The 15,366-nt window shown below is 40.2% G+C and overlaps 1 protein-coding gene and 1 long non-coding RNA gene across 6 annotated transcripts in view; one reads left to right on the forward strand and one right to left on the reverse strand.

Annotated features, from left to right (window-relative positions):
• Positions 1-7,484, forward strand: part of LOC109980727 (protein Dok-7) — a 43,147-nt gene extending 35,663 nt beyond the window's left edge. For all 4 annotated transcript variants that reach the window (XM_029276424.2, XM_065950706.1, XM_029276427.2 and 1 more), the window contains 2 exons: positions 1,541-1,720; positions 4,462-7,484. In XM_029276424.2, coding sequence (XP_029132257.2) covers positions 1,541-1,720; positions 4,462-4,598 — 317 coding nt within the window. In that variant the 3' untranslated portion in view covers positions 4,599-7,484. The remainder of the gene's footprint in view (positions 1-1,540; positions 1,721-4,461) is intronic.
• LOC136177436 (uncharacterized) overlaps positions 1,732-15,366 on the reverse strand; it is a 96,005-nt gene continuing 82,370 nt past the window's right edge. For both annotated transcript variants that reach the window (XR_010665042.1, XR_010665041.1), the window contains exons 2-3: positions 6,432-6,557; positions 1,732-2,429 (exon numbers count right to left, since the gene is read on the reverse strand). This is a non-coding gene — a long non-coding RNA (uncharacterized lncRNA). The remainder of the gene's footprint in view (positions 2,430-6,431; positions 6,558-15,366) is intronic.

Raw genomic sequence — 15,366 nt, forward strand, 5'->3', positions numbered from 1 at the left:
TGTCAACCAGACACAGAGCCTCACAGCGCTCACTCAAGCAGACATGAAGTGAACTGTTGTCCTCTTAATCCTGTGTGCCGTTCAGCTTTATGACAGGTAAACCACGTGTCAGGCTCAATAAATCACAAACACAGCGCACTTAAAGTAGCAGCGGGCCGTCGTTTGTGTGTTTGACAGGAAAAGCAATCAAGGTGAAATGGTTCGAGGAAACGTTTCATGTTACTTTTATGTGACACCTGTTTTTGTCTTTTAGTTGATGGATTTAGAAATAATGAGCTATTAAATCTGAGTATTCTTAGGTTTGTGCGAAGTAGAAGCTTTAAGTGAAACTGTGGTCATGTTAGGTTGGATTATTAGTGCTATATTTTGATTAGTATGAGTGTTTTAGAAATGAATTGACATTTGTTAGAGTGGTTTACTATTTATAAATGAAACATCTTTAATAGAAAAATAACTTTTTATATACAGGCTTTTGTTAGTCAGATTAATAGAAACAAAGAAGGATGCATATGTAGTTTATCTAACGTGTTAGAGCTCCTGATTGGACACTTTTAAAATGTAGGTTCCATAAATGCACCAGAAGGAGTGAAATGTTGCATTGGTGGAATGAAAAGGGACACAAATTAGAAGACGAGCACCTCATCACACAGAAGCACCATAATGTATCTTATAATTTATCTCTGGAGCCTAATAGCTTATTATGCATGATTAGCCTCTGGGGGGGGGGGGGGGGAGAAGGGGCAGTTCATTCAGAAATGCTGTGCTTCACAGTGTGGCTGCTGATCTCAGATCTGCTGCTGTGCTTCTTCATGATATTTTCACCTCATTGCAGGTGTGTTTAACGTAGAGGGCTGCTGATTCAGGAGTTTTTCACTTTTAGGAAGATTCTTAAAGATTGAGTTTAGAATATTAATATATTAAAGCAACAATATGAATTAATTTGGTTTGGTGAGTGAGTGCAACACCACTGGAGTAAGACTTACCGGGCTGTTATGTTACCAGATTTAGTGCAAAATGAGTCTGTTAGCATCTTTAGCATGTTGTTTGCATGCTTTGGACATAGCAGAGACACCATTCTTCCTGTTGAAGGTTATTGTACTATGAAATGAACCTTTGAACTACTGAAAGGTGGTAAAGTTACTTATTGTTTAAAATGATAGTAGCTATATCCATGAATTCATAAACTTTCAAATAAGGTTTGGTTGAGGGAAAAAAAACATGTTTAATCTCAACCAAAGAAGATAATTAGTTTATCCTTCTCTGTGCTTATACTTTTAAATCCCAGAAGCAAACACTTAACAAAAAGTTTGGTGTTAATGAGACTCAAAGGCTATTTCACATGTTTCTTGGATAAGAGTTGAAGGTTTGGGCGTAAAGAAACAATACAAGACAAAAGACACAGAACTTGTTAGTTTTGCTCTGGTGGGATTTTCTTGATAATAAGAACGTTTACACCTCTGAAATAAATTAATAAATACGGCCTCATAGACACTTGAACACATCTCCTCCTGAGCGTCATTAACACGTTGTTGCTGTACAGGGCCGGTGTTCGTCTTCCCCCCCGAGGCTCCACTTCCTGAAAGGCCTCGCAGTGACGGTGTGACGTACGTGAATATTCCTGTCAGTCCCACATCCAAGAAGCAGCTCAACTACATGGAGCTGGAGCTGCAGGAGTCGGGTCCTGGACCCCGAGGGAGCGTCCCACATCTCCCGCCTCAAAGTAAGAAAACATCGAACTAATGAAAGCCAATCACTGAATACGTGTCTTTTAAATAATCTGACAGCAGTTTGAGATTTGTCACATTGACATATGAAGTTGTCATGTTTTATGAGCAAAAGTATTGAAACTCTCGGGCCTGGAGGTTAATAGTTTTAATATGAAAGTATTGATCCTCCTAACTGAAAACTCCACAGTTTTTATAAACTTCAGTCACACTTTAAGAACGTTTAATGAAGTCATTTCCAGGTGGACACAAACACTTCTTTTCTATTGGACATGTTGAAGTCATGGTGTCTGTGCTTTAATCATTATGTCAAATTAGTGATCAGTGTGCTGTTACAGGATGAATGCCCTGTAATGCATTCACATTGAGATTCATATTAAACATTCATGAGATCCAGGCAGGTTGTTAATGCACTGTTTAGACATGAAAAGAAAAATGTAGTGTGTTTCACCCTGATGTTCTTGGCTCTTTTTCATTTGTCGTCTTGTCTTGATCTGTGCAGATGTTGAACATGTGCTCATCTACAGTGCTGTAGACATTCATGAAACATAAAGACAGACGTCAATATCAGCAAGGTTTGAAAAGTTGTGCAATTTTATTTAATTTGCCAGATTAACAGAAGTCAAGTGGGTAAGGATCCAGTTGATTTCCTCTCGTCTCTCTAAGAGACAGCTGTGTCCTTGTCATCGGAGACTCGGCAGCGCGCTGTAATTGACAGACAAGTTGGCTATTAGCGTCATTGCCCCTCAGGAATACGAGGACCGCTCGGGCTCCGACGTGAGAGAGGTTAATGTCTGATGGCAGCAATACACTTTCTATCCCCGCATGTGGCCTCATTAATCTGTCACCTGGGAGGAGGAGGGTCCCGTCTCTCCACTGAAGGGGGGGGTCACAGGGCATTCAGATCACAGCTGCAAATTCACTGGCTTACATTGGATCCTCCCCCGAGACTACTGATGTGTTGTTAAGGAGCTGGTTTTTGATTTCCCCGACTGTAGAATACATTACAGTTTTAAATTGAACCCTTACTTACTGCTTTTTTTAATATCCTACCACAAAAAAGGGGCACCAAATGACAGCGATGACTATGCCTATGAAAAACAGTGCATGAGGGGAATTGAAGGGCTTCAGTTGAGTCATTTGCATATTTTTCTGCATTGTGACATGAAGCAGAGTTACATAACTGAAGCAATCAAGCCGACAGTGAGGACAGAGATCCCCTTCTCTGTAAAGTAGTGGGGTTGTTGTCGGGCTTTGTTTTGGGCTGAGCACAACAGCGTCTGTTGATTGGAAGCTGCTAATCAAGCAGAGGCTGTGACTGTCTGTCCCTGAAACAAACAAATCTCCGTCCTCCATGGGAACAGAAACAGACTCACCTGTCATGAAAAAGGAAATGTACCCAGCCTGTCTGCTTATCAAAGCCTCTTCGCGCCACCCTTCATTTACTTTTGGCCGGTGGAACCAAAAGCTGCTGTGAGTAAAACAGAATTCATCCATCCACTTCCACACTGATAAATCCACGGCCACAGACTTCCGAGCACACCTGTCCTCATTTCACCTCAAGCAGTTTCCCAACTCTTCCTACCCACAAAGCTGTCAAAACTCTTTCTATTTCTATTTCACTTTGCCTCTGAACTGCTCCACAGCAAACCTGACTGTCACTACTCTGCATCTATCAGACCACTTCTTCATTTCATTCACTATCTCCTTACTGGAACTCTTTCAGGTACCGCGACAAATGCTTTCTACCATCCAAACATTGTTTCCCTTCAACCAACTCTGCTATCTAATCAGGTCTTGGCTGCCTATAAGGATATACTCACACCTTTAGATGAGGCTACAGACACACTCTGCTCCACACTCGCCTCATCTCTGCCCTCTAGTGCCAGAACCCTGCTCTCAAAACTCTCTCCTAGTCTATGGCTCATTAAAGTCATGAGAGAGCAAATGGCCAAATCCAAACAGTCCTCTCACCTCAGCGACGATAAGCAAACACTTGCTTCCTTTTCCTCCAGCCTGCTCGCATCAAATTTGAACTCTGCTGCTCACTTCAAAAACAGCTCCTTACGTGAACTCTATAATCCAGGTCTACACTACCTCCCGCCCACTCTGCCAAGGCGTCTGATCCATCCCTCACAACAAGGTCCTAAGTCTCCTGTACACTCTTCTCCTCCTCTGTCGCGTCCCGGTGGTGGAACCATCTTCCAAACTCCATTCCATCTGCGGAGTCACTTTGCACCTTTAACAAAAAGCTAAAGACTCAGCTCTTTCATGAACGCCTACTTACTTAATCATATTATTGATGAGGATGGTTATGATGCTGTTTACAAATCTCAAGAGCAGCTGTCCATGTTGTGCTCAGCCGACCACATGTTCATCACAGTTTTCTGTTCAAGCGTCAGTGGCCAGAGTTACAATGTTTACTCGAGACCTCGATTACTGTCGATGTATTTTTTCTGTGGCCAATGTTTTACAATACCTCTGAACCTTCTTCTTAACATCAAACAGCCAATAAAGCGCTGGGTGCTACAATCATCATCTCCATCCTCCTAGTAACCCTGAAATGAAGAAGTTCTCAAAACATTCTTTGTTGACATGTTCATGTTAGCCAGTTGACAAATGGTTAAAGAAAAGTCTTGGGGGGGGGGGGGGGGGGGGGGGAACTGATCTGTACAAAAACTGGTGTTAAGGAAATATCTGCATAAGCACTTAAGAATCTGTTGTTGTGTCTTTACAGGAAAGAGCTCCACAAAGTACGCCCAGATTGACATCACTGCTACAGAAACAGCTCACAAAGTGGGCACACAGCACGCCCTGGGTCGGCAGGAGGGCCTGCACACTCTGGAGCTGAGACGAAAGGGGACGCCACACTGACTACTTCTTCACTGAACACTTTCTGATCTCAGCAGGATGCATCTGCCCAGAGACCAGTGTACTACAGAAAACTAGAAGGTCCCCAAGAAACATGTTCTCTGAGGGGGGTTTCAGTCCTAACAGTTCCTAAAAGAGCCCCAGAGGTTAAGTTTGGGATTTCTCTCTCTGTTGCAATGTTTCAATGCAGATGGTTTGAAAGTTGCATCATCCATGCTTCAAACACTCTCATCTAAGAAAACACTGCCTCCTGATGTTCACATTCACACTTCGCCTCCGTAATTACAAACAACTTAAAGATGGAGTCGACTCGGAGAGGTTTTGGCAACGGATCAGGAGAAGCATTTCAATCATCTCATTAAATGGCATCATGTCAGCGCGGCAGCCTCGGGGTAACATGGAGGAGCCAGAGCTGAGCTGAGTCACTGGTGCTGATAAAAACCCCTGAGCAGAGGCTTTTCACAGCTCACTCGGGCCGTCCCCCAAAACATGTAATGTGCTGTTCTCATCCTTATTCGGGACGATGAGGTATGCTGGCAGCAGGGGAAGAGGCAGAGATGCTGTTGATTTTCACAAGGACTTCACATTGGTTTATTCCTCACATCAGTAAGTCTACTTCAACTTGTACAAAACTCACTTTGAAGCATGAAAATATTTGGTGACTTCTTCCTTTCAGTCTTACTCAGAATGCTGCAAATTTCTTTTTTTTTTTCTTTAAACAAAAAAGGCCTACAAGAATGTTTGTCCATAAAAAGCAGGATCATCCATTGTTTTGAATATCACTTCCCCATTGTGCATGTTGACCTTTCCTGGCTGTATCTAATACATCATTGTTTATCAAAGAACCAAACATGACCACACTCTCATCATGCTTCAAAGTCCTCGTTATTAAATCACAGTTTTATCATCCAGCAACAATCAAATGTGCCGGACTGTCGGCCGCTTCATGGCCTTCATGATTCAAAGTGATGTCTTTGTAAATAGCAAAAAGTTAGATTTTTTTATAAACTAATTGGAGTGCCTAATATGTTTTCTATTATTCCTCTTTTGGTATTCTCTCTTGACAGTGTTGAATAGTCTGTTTCAGGCAACGTGTCGTCACATTGTCAGACTCTGCTTGGATCTTTTGAATATGTGTAAAAACATTTTCTTTCCATATGAGCTGACTGTACTGACATACAGGTGAAAACATCATGTATGGAAAGAGTTTGAGCACGGTGCCTTTGTTCCTAAAGAGCTGTTCTTTTCTTGTAATACCATTTTTCATGTAAATTATTTATAACATTAACTACTGCTTTGAAGTGTGTGTTTATTTTAGGTACAGCTACAGTAGATTATATTTGTGATTTATATCCCCCCATGTACAGATGTAAACCAGTTTGGTACACTATATAAAGCATTCTTACAATAACTTTGTTGTCTTTCAATACTACTCACCCCCCCCAGGGGTTCAAAGGTTGCCACAAAGACGAGCACCAACAACCTACTTAGGGCGAGTCTTTGCAGCCTTAGACGATGCTGGCTTTACTCATCTTTCACTTCCCCAGCCTCCCATGCGAGACATTCTTTAGGACTTGGGAATGAATGACCTTGCTGCTATTTTTGTGTCTTTCATGGCGTTTTGTTTACAGTTAGATTAAGATGCAAGACTTACTGTAGGTCAAAGTTAGATACCATAGCTTAAAGCGCAAACAGGAAGCTAACAAGAGAATTAAGTTGACTTGTCTACCTTTAATGAAGACAACCTTTTCTTTAATGTTGACTTTGGTTTGGCCATTACTTTAAGGAGGTGCACATAATAACGCGAAGACATGGATGGGATTCTTTGATAAATACCTTCCTGAAGTTGTAGACTTTCCTGCAGCACTTCCAGCCTCAGAATGTTTGAATTGACGGTGTCACAGGAGCCCGGCTGACATCTTTGCTGAAGTGGATCTGGCGGCCGGTTGGCAGTGTGAAGAGCTTTGGAAGGAACACGCAGAGGGTTTTCCACGTTATTTTCAGTGATCAGGCTGTTAAAATGTGTAAATGAAACGCTTTCTCACAAAGGGAATTTTTATTGGGATTGTTCCTGGTCCACTATTTTTCAAGATGGGGATGTATACTCTGCCAGCTGAGCTCTCACAGTAACAGGATTCACATTGGCGTGTCAAATTCACTCGCACTATGGATATTAACCTCACTGACCTGGAACAAAAGCGCTCAGCCAAGTGTTCCTTGGAAACTAAATCACTCATTAAATTCAGCTGGAGAGAGCAGAGGCCTAAAGCATAATTGGGAAGTCTATGGTCAAATATTGACACAAATAAATTAATGTTAATCCCATTGAGGAACTGGTAGTTGTAGGTAAATGAGCTATGCAAATCCACATACGGCTTGTGTGTGACTGCAGCCTGTTTTTAATGAAAGAAACAGCTCCTGTGGGCTGAGTTTTAATCCCCCACTGAGCCAAACAACAGTGGAAACACAACAGTCCAAGTTCAGTACTACCACCCTTCTAGTAAACCATATACTTTGATTTGAAATAACACCTACCTGTCTCTTGACAGTTCTCGAGCCTCGGTTGTTAAGCTGCTTGCTAACACTAGAGGATTTTTAGACAAAATAAAAAATGGACCTGAGACTTCCTTTGACTCCACTTGAGATTAAACCCGGGCCTTGGCTTCAGATGTGCTTTGAAATGACTTGATACTTAATGTGTGACTCACTTTTGAATGGTGAGACCTGACTGGAAACTAGATTTGACAAAAAGTGGCATGAGAGTAATTTTGATAACTTTGGGGACTCGGCTTGAGACACTGACATGATGCTTACCTGGACAAGATTCAGGGAAAAAAAAACATGTTGGAATGTGTTTGTGCTTTGACAAGATTTGAATAAAGATTTGACTTGAAAAGTGTTGAGACTTATAAAATAGACCGCTTTTGGGAGTTGACCTGGGCCTGGACTCCAGATACACAAAGCGTATAATGCTGCCTTTCATCCAAACAAAGAGCTCTATAAGCAGCTGAATTCAAATGGATAAGTTAATTAGGTTTAAAGAACACATGCTTTAGAGGCAGTGCATAAAACTGCAGAGTTGTTCAGTTCTTGTCTTTGTATTGGTTTCATTATCTCAAATGTCCTCTTTGCCTCCAAGAAAATTACATCTACTGAATAAGTAATTGGCTCATACAAATCAAACTGTCAGCTAGACTTTGTCAATCTTATTCTTACTTGTTTGAAAATGAATTAAACAACTCAATTTTCTAAATTATTCATGCAAGGCATTTTTCTCTCTTCTTTTTTTGGACTTCATTACTGATCTTGCTGCTCCTTCCGTAGGACTCGGAAGATATTAAGACCAAATTCATAAATAATACAGGAATGGTGAGAAATAATTTAATTCAGGCAACAACACTGTAAGGTCAGACAGGAAACTCCTGCCACAAAGTGCATGAATAATTCTCTATGAACATGAAATACCTTATTGTTGTTTGTTCAGATCTAAGTCATTCTGGAGCTTCTGTGAGTCGACTGTACAGCCTCAGATGACCATAACTCAAAACTCCACAATGACCATAACTTCACATTACTACTAATCTTAGTCATGAAGTGGTCTTGTCTCTTCTTTACATGTCATTTAACAAAATCCACGTTTTATAGGTGAGGGAGGAAAGCAGATAGAATCAACCTTTTATGCCTTGGCTAATTCTAAAGGCCTGCTGGATGTTGTACTACAGAGAAAAAAACAGATTTTCCTTTGTGTTGCTAAATCCAAAGCAAGAATCAAAACTTCTAGATCAGTTCAGAGCAGCTCTGGGGAACATAAAGCAGCACACATAATAACTGTGAGTGATGAGAGAGGAGGTACTAAGCTGCTTGTATCTTTTAGCTGTTTAGCAACTTCATGTTTAGTTTCAAGCAAAAAAAAGTTACAAAAAGAAAACAGCACCCTGGGCTGGTACACCACCTACTCCAATATTGGACCAAAATACCAAACTAAGCAACCAGCTGCCACACAGTAGATCAGTTAGAGGTTTAGGAGTCAGATATTTTACTCAGAGGATGGTGGAGACCAAACCAGAGGTAAAATAACAGTGACTCAGACTCACCAGCCGGGTCACCTTAAAATATTTCTAGTTAATCTTTAAGTGCCTCGTTGACAGCTGGGTGTGTAAATAAGCTACTATTAAACAATAGATCATAATGTGTTAATGTACTGGTTACAGTTTGCTGATAAAAGTTAAGTAGTAGACTTCAGGTTTTGTCTTTACAAGTTATTAGTCCACCACACTTAAAGTTAAAGCACCAACTCTGTTGTGAAAACAAAGCCGTCCTATCAGTACATTCAACAACTGAAGCAGCTGGTGGACCACCCTATAACAATAAATAATATGAAATGTTACCTTTCAGCCAACTTGTACTAATGGCATGATGTCACCAGTTCAACTTCATAACTTTTGAAGGTTCATTCAATATGTCCAACACGTCCACACAAGATGATTTATTAAACGATTTAAACAACCTTTGTTTCCCACGGACTAGCCATCCACTTATTTGTCCTTCCTCACTGCATGAAATTGTAATTCATGTCACTCTTTTCCTTGTGTTTCAATCAATTCCTATTCTGTGTAGTGTGCTGCGATAAATTAGATTAGAGCCGAGCATGTTCTTCAGGAGTCTGGCAGAGAAGCAGACAATGTAAAGGACACAGAAATGAGTCATTTAAAGGGTCAATGTCTTGTCTTTAATGAATCAGACCAGACTGCTTTATAGACTGGTTTATAATCAATTTTTCATTAAGGCGATACTGGCTCACCATTGCAGTTATAAAGTAGTTGTTTATGGATGTGGAATCATAACACAAGTACTTAACATCACACGTGTTGAGTGTGGCCTCACTAAGTGTTGAACAGCTGCCTCTTCACTCTGCCACTGATGCTTGAACCTACAACCTCATGGCTTATAAGTAAATGTTATGCTTCCACAAATAGCGTCTGATCGGTTTATCTGTCGGAAGTGATTTGTTGCAAATGGTAGAAGCCTGCAGGGTGCAGTAGCATTTCCAAACCGGCAACCCAATAAACTCAAGCCGCTGACCTTTCTTGCTCTGGTCATTGGGCCCTACTCATTGGCCTTGTTCAGCCCAACTCGATTAGGACCCCTAATGTCTCACACAAACACAGAAAGATCCTCCTGCACTTGATGCCCACGGGGCATTTCAAGAGGAAACGCCTTCATTTTGCTGTTGTTCTTCACCGTGGAGCTTTTATTCCCTTTGCGATGCAGTCTTTTTGTTGCCTGATGCTTTTAGGTTTGTCCTTTTCTTTTACGCTGATGATACGCTATTATATACTGATGACTACATTCTAGTTTAATAAGACTCCAATATTCAAAGCATTCCATTTAGATTAAGGAAAACTGAGAAGGCAATCAACCTCATTGCATCCACACAAGCTCACAACTGAATGGTGTAACACACACGCTCACACAAAAGTGATGGCACATTAGTTCTCTTAATATGTTCGTCGGCACACCCTGAGTTTTTGTCTTTTGCTGACTATACTAAGTGTTTATAGAAGCTTTTCAGATCAGTCCAAATCCTGTTTTTCCCTTTCAAATAGTGGAAATGATTAATAAGGAGATAATAGAAGTATTTCAGAGACTTTATAGGAGCTTAATGTTCTGTATTGTTCCTGATAACACCACTACATAAAGGACATTTGGAGCTAATCACTCCAGCCAACAAATTCCATCTCTCAATCTGTCATTATCTGCTAAGCTGCTCCAGGCTGCGCTTCACATGTCTAGTTATGATTCACTCACACAACCTAGGGAGAGATGATCACTGTGCCAAGTATTGATCTTAGTCGGCTCAGCTTAGGCGAGAAGCACTTGAAATCCATCATATCACTGCGAGGAGTGTGTGAAATAGACCGGCAGCTGCTGTGTTTTACTGACTGTAAAAAACGAGTGAATACATTTGTGTCTGACCGTCTCTTCTTGACACTTGGGGTCGAGCTTAGTAATGCTTGTCTGGGTGGGAGTTACGTAATGAAACAAATGAGGACTGTTCTTTTTAACAACAACTAATGCCCAGACACCAACACTTGAGCGGCATCATTTGATGCTCCTCTGCAGACTGTTAGAGAGAGGAGAAAAACTAAAACTGTCAAGTGGTTCACAGTACAAGGGCAATAACAACAATCCACTTAGTGACATCATTACCACATCGCATCTTTTTTTCACTTTTTTCTTGTCTATAGCATCTATTGATTTCCATTAGTCCTTTGTTCACACAAAAGGAGGCGCTGACGGCCAAAGCAATCATTCAGCTGCTGAGAGTTTCAACTCTTTTACTCTCTTTACCCTTATTATTCTACCTTTCTTTACCTCACTCCACCTCCCTAAGCGTTCCTGTCGGTGTTTGTGTGTTAAGCAGATGAGAGAATGTACAAGAAGACGCCTGTGAAGTTGAGCAATTATCACAGTGAGGGCTGTGTGACACAGCATGACTCAACTCAGCACGATACAAACAGTCCTCTAAATGACTTGCTGATTTTGGGGAAGAAAGCGAAGTTCTTCTCAAAAGACAAGTGAGGTAGGTGGAGCCTGTGACATAATCATATCAAATAATGATGGTTTTGAGGAGCATCAGATTCCTTTGGGTTATGTACTGATTGCCATTTCTTGGGATGCTCTTTTAATGTTAGTTGCTTCCCCTCATTAGTATAAACAGTCACTTCTGAAGAGCTTCCATGTCTTTGGAAATGGGATTTAGACTTTAAACAGCCCAATTTAAGGAAAACAACTTTTGATTGGAAATCGTACGATTTCATCACAAACTATTATCTCAAAATAATCCTGTTTGTGATTATTTCTCATTAGAACACTGAATAAAACAGCTGTCAATGAAGGCTTATCCACACAGCTTCCAACACATGCACAGCTGTCCATGAACTCCAACCCACAGGTGGATAATATCAGGGACGACGTTATATAGGAGCCGAGCAGTAGAAAAAAACGTTCAGGAAGTGAGTGCTCCAAAGCATAATGATCATCTAAAAGCAAATCTCCACAAATCTCCACTCGACCATCTCCTCTATAAGTACCCCTTAGACTGCGTGTGCTGTAGGAGTTCCTGTTGAGTTTATTGTCCTGACAGCAGTCAGACATACTGTGAATGCATAATGGCAGATACTGACTCTCATTTGAGCCTTTTGGTGCACTTTAGCACTTATTGTCCAGAGAAAATCCTAGCTGATAATAGATTCTTGTTTTATTCTCTTGTTACAATATATACTGTATATATATTAAATGTTTTGCACTTGTCTCCGGCCAAAAAACTAAATCCAATTTAGGTATTATTTCCTGGAAAACGTTTTAAATTTCTAAAACTCCACCTGCTCTACAAGGCGATTACTCATTCTGTGTCCAATGAAATGCCTCAATGAGACGTCCCTCCAACATGTCGCACGGGACCTAAGCGCTATACTGTAGCTACATTCTGGATTATCACTGCGTTTTTTGACAACAAAGCTAATTATGAAATGCAGAAAAAAACTGCAGTTCAAGTGTCCAGTTAAGGGCGGGATGCAACAGCACCAGAAGTCCCGTGTTTAAATGTCCATTTTAAGAGCAGAAACAAAAATGTTCACATCCTTATTCAATGAACATTATTGGTTTGTTCATTGGAACAAACAGTACGGGGGATAAATCGTTTAAGAACTCATCTGTTTTGATTATAGAAAGGCTAAGCTTCTATTAAGTCGTTTGACAGAAGGCTTAAAGTTGAGCTCCTCCTCTTTGCCATTTGCTAAGTGAACAGAAAGTTACTTTGAGACAGAACTTCCGATATGGCAACTGCCATCGTTCGACTTCAGAAACAGTGGATGACACACATGAGACTGCTGCTTTATTCAGTCTTTGGTTATTGGCTACTTTAAAAAACAATCAATATTTTAAAAAAGTTCCTTCTTGGCTTCCTGCTTTTCAAGAAAAAGAAAAGTAATATTGGGTTTAAATAGCATTGTGATAGCTGTTCCATGGAAAACGTTCATTGAAATGTGATGATGATATTAAAGGAATATTATTGTTTTGTGGCGTGAAATCACTTTTCTAGTTTACAGTAGTGACATTTAATGCCCTCTTAATGCACATGATGCATTTTATGCTGTAAAAAGGTGACACATGAAGCACTTAGTGCCCCAAGCAAGACCCCGACGCCCTGAACACAGCAGGCCTGCAGTTTGTGAGGTTGTCATTGATGAGGTGAACGAGGGGGGAAAGCATCATTAGGAGCGGGGCTGGAACAAAGGCCTTGATGCTTTGTTACATTATGTCTGACACACACTGACCACTCAGGACAACAAACCATTATGTGTCTGTGCAGGCAGACAGGGGGGAACTTTTACAGACATTTTAGTAATGCTGTATCTAATAATCCAGAAGTAGTTCTGATGTTTGTCATTGTGTTGTTAGTCCACAATTATAAGAATTATAAGCTTTGTTTTTCAACGTCAAACATTGTGGTTTCATAAACTCTACAGCACAGAGATTAATGAAGCTACAAGTTCAGAAAGTATTTTAAACACATATTTAGTTATTCTTTGGAGCTCTCCAGTTGAATGTCTTTAGTCTCAGCTGTTTAACTTCTCAGTAAACTAAAAGGGAACAGGGAAATGTGTCTCTTGATTAGAATGAAATATTCAACAGAAAAAGAGTTGATATTTTGGAAATGACTCACAGTTTGAGTGGAGTAGGCTGTGAAAGAGTAACCATTGCTCAGCATAATGTTGACAAGATTATCTCTGTACAGTCTGTATCTATGACTCCACTCGTGTGCAGATAATGTAATACTCTTGTACAATGATGACAGTTCTAATCCTGGAGGGAAGCCAGAAGCAGGTGTCTGCCCTGTTCTCTTCTGAAAATGTCAAAGAGGTTTATAATATGTCTGGTTTTGTTGCAACACTCCTTTTGTCTGAACAGTTTTTTTTTTTTTTCAAAACGTATGCTCACAGCAACACTTTCCTTTAACAAACCTTCCTTTAACAAATCCTCCTTTGACTCCTTTGTCAAAAATCTAAGTAAAAAAACCCTGTCTCCATGGTGACAGCAGGACTCCAGGCAGTCACTGTGTCATCCAAGAATAACCACCCTAGTATATCTCAACATTTTCACACCTATGTACTTGTTAAACTCATGAGAAGAGTCTCGTACACGTTGGCCTTATGTAGCTGTTGTTTTTTTTTTAATGTCTAGACAAGGCAAGTTGTTTACCCCAAGTGTCTTCTAGCTGCAGCTTCGAACTTAGCATACAGACTGATGAGATATGCTGTCCAAGGGTCCTGTATGGAGTCCTTTTTTAGACCGAGCCAGGCTAGCTGTTCTCACTGCCTTTTCCAGCGTCTAGGCTTAGCTTAAGCTACTACCTCATGGCTGTCGTTTCATATTCAGGCTACAGACTGTTAAGGCTAATACATTTAGTCGATGGTGCCTGTAAGCCATTTTTTTAATAGGTGTAAACAGAGATAGCTGTTTTTCCTTATATTCCCTGTATTCTAGGCTAAGCTAACTAGCTACATATGTTGAGCCTGTATACTAAGCTAATCTAGCTGTCTTCTGGTGGTAGATTCATATTTAGCATACATACATGTTGGTTATGTTTTCTCCTCTAACTTTTTCAACAAATGTATCAAATAAGCAAATTTTCTAGTGCCCACCAATCATTTCATGATAAAAGGAGACTCAAATCATTTTTTTAATATATAGCCTACTTAAACTGAATTGTGTGTTGCGTCATTTTCCTTTCTAGAAGGTGTGGTGAAATATGCCTGAAAAGTAGCAAAGCTGGTATACAGTTAGGCCTTAGTTTCTTATCGACTCTTTTTTTTTTATTAAGCCGTTATATAAACTTAAAAACATGACTGAGTGTGGACTATTTCATCATGGAGTGACTAATGTACAAAAAGAAGAAAAGGGTGAGGTGATTTGACCACAAAGCTAAAAACACTCATGCCAAAAACTTCAAATGTCATTTTTGTTTTTAGCTCCTTTGATAACTGAACATTTACCACTTAGAGGAGATGAATAACATCTGCCAACAGTGAAAAGATTAACTGAAGAGGGTATTGAAATAAAAATGTAAAAAATAATTACCACTCAGTACTCAAGGCCATTGCTTCAGTGGAACTTTGATTCTATTTCTGTAGAGTTAAAAAACAGCTGCATTAAGAAAGTGCCTCATTTCCAATCAGAGTCGGGAGCAATGGAAAAGTTAGTGGTGTGAAAGAGGGATATTTACACTTTTCTTTTAGGAATTGCTTGTTTTTTTGTGGTTCTGTAGCCTTGAGCAAAATAATAAAACACACTGAAGAAAATTGTCTTAAACTTAAAATTTGATAAAGAAGCAATTATTCCAAGTTAAAAAGGCCACTCTCAAGCAGAGTTCAAATGGCTGAGTAAAAAACTGTAACAAAGAAACTCAGTAAGAGATACAGTGCCCGTGTCTACCCATCATTACTGTCACACAATTATGGCTCTATTGTCATAAGACTTGCGTGATTCATGGGAACTTCAACACTTTATTTAAATGACAATTTATTCAAACCACTGTGTTTTAGAAAGCCACTTAAATCCCTCTGCTTCCCTCATCGTTCTTTTCACTCTCACACCAGAGAGCATGAGTGGGAGTTGTCGCAGCACGCCGCCTCAAACAAACAGATTTGAATGATGGACCTACGCAGCGATAGGCACCTCTTGCAGTTTTTAATAAACGCTCTCATGG

The sequence above is a fragment of the Labrus bergylta genome, chromosome 22 (assembly GCF_963930695.1).
Source record: "Labrus bergylta chromosome 22, fLabBer1.1, whole genome shotgun sequence".
In the NCBI taxonomy this organism is placed as follows: domain Eukaryota; kingdom Metazoa; phylum Chordata; class Actinopteri; order Labriformes; family Labridae; genus Labrus; species Labrus bergylta.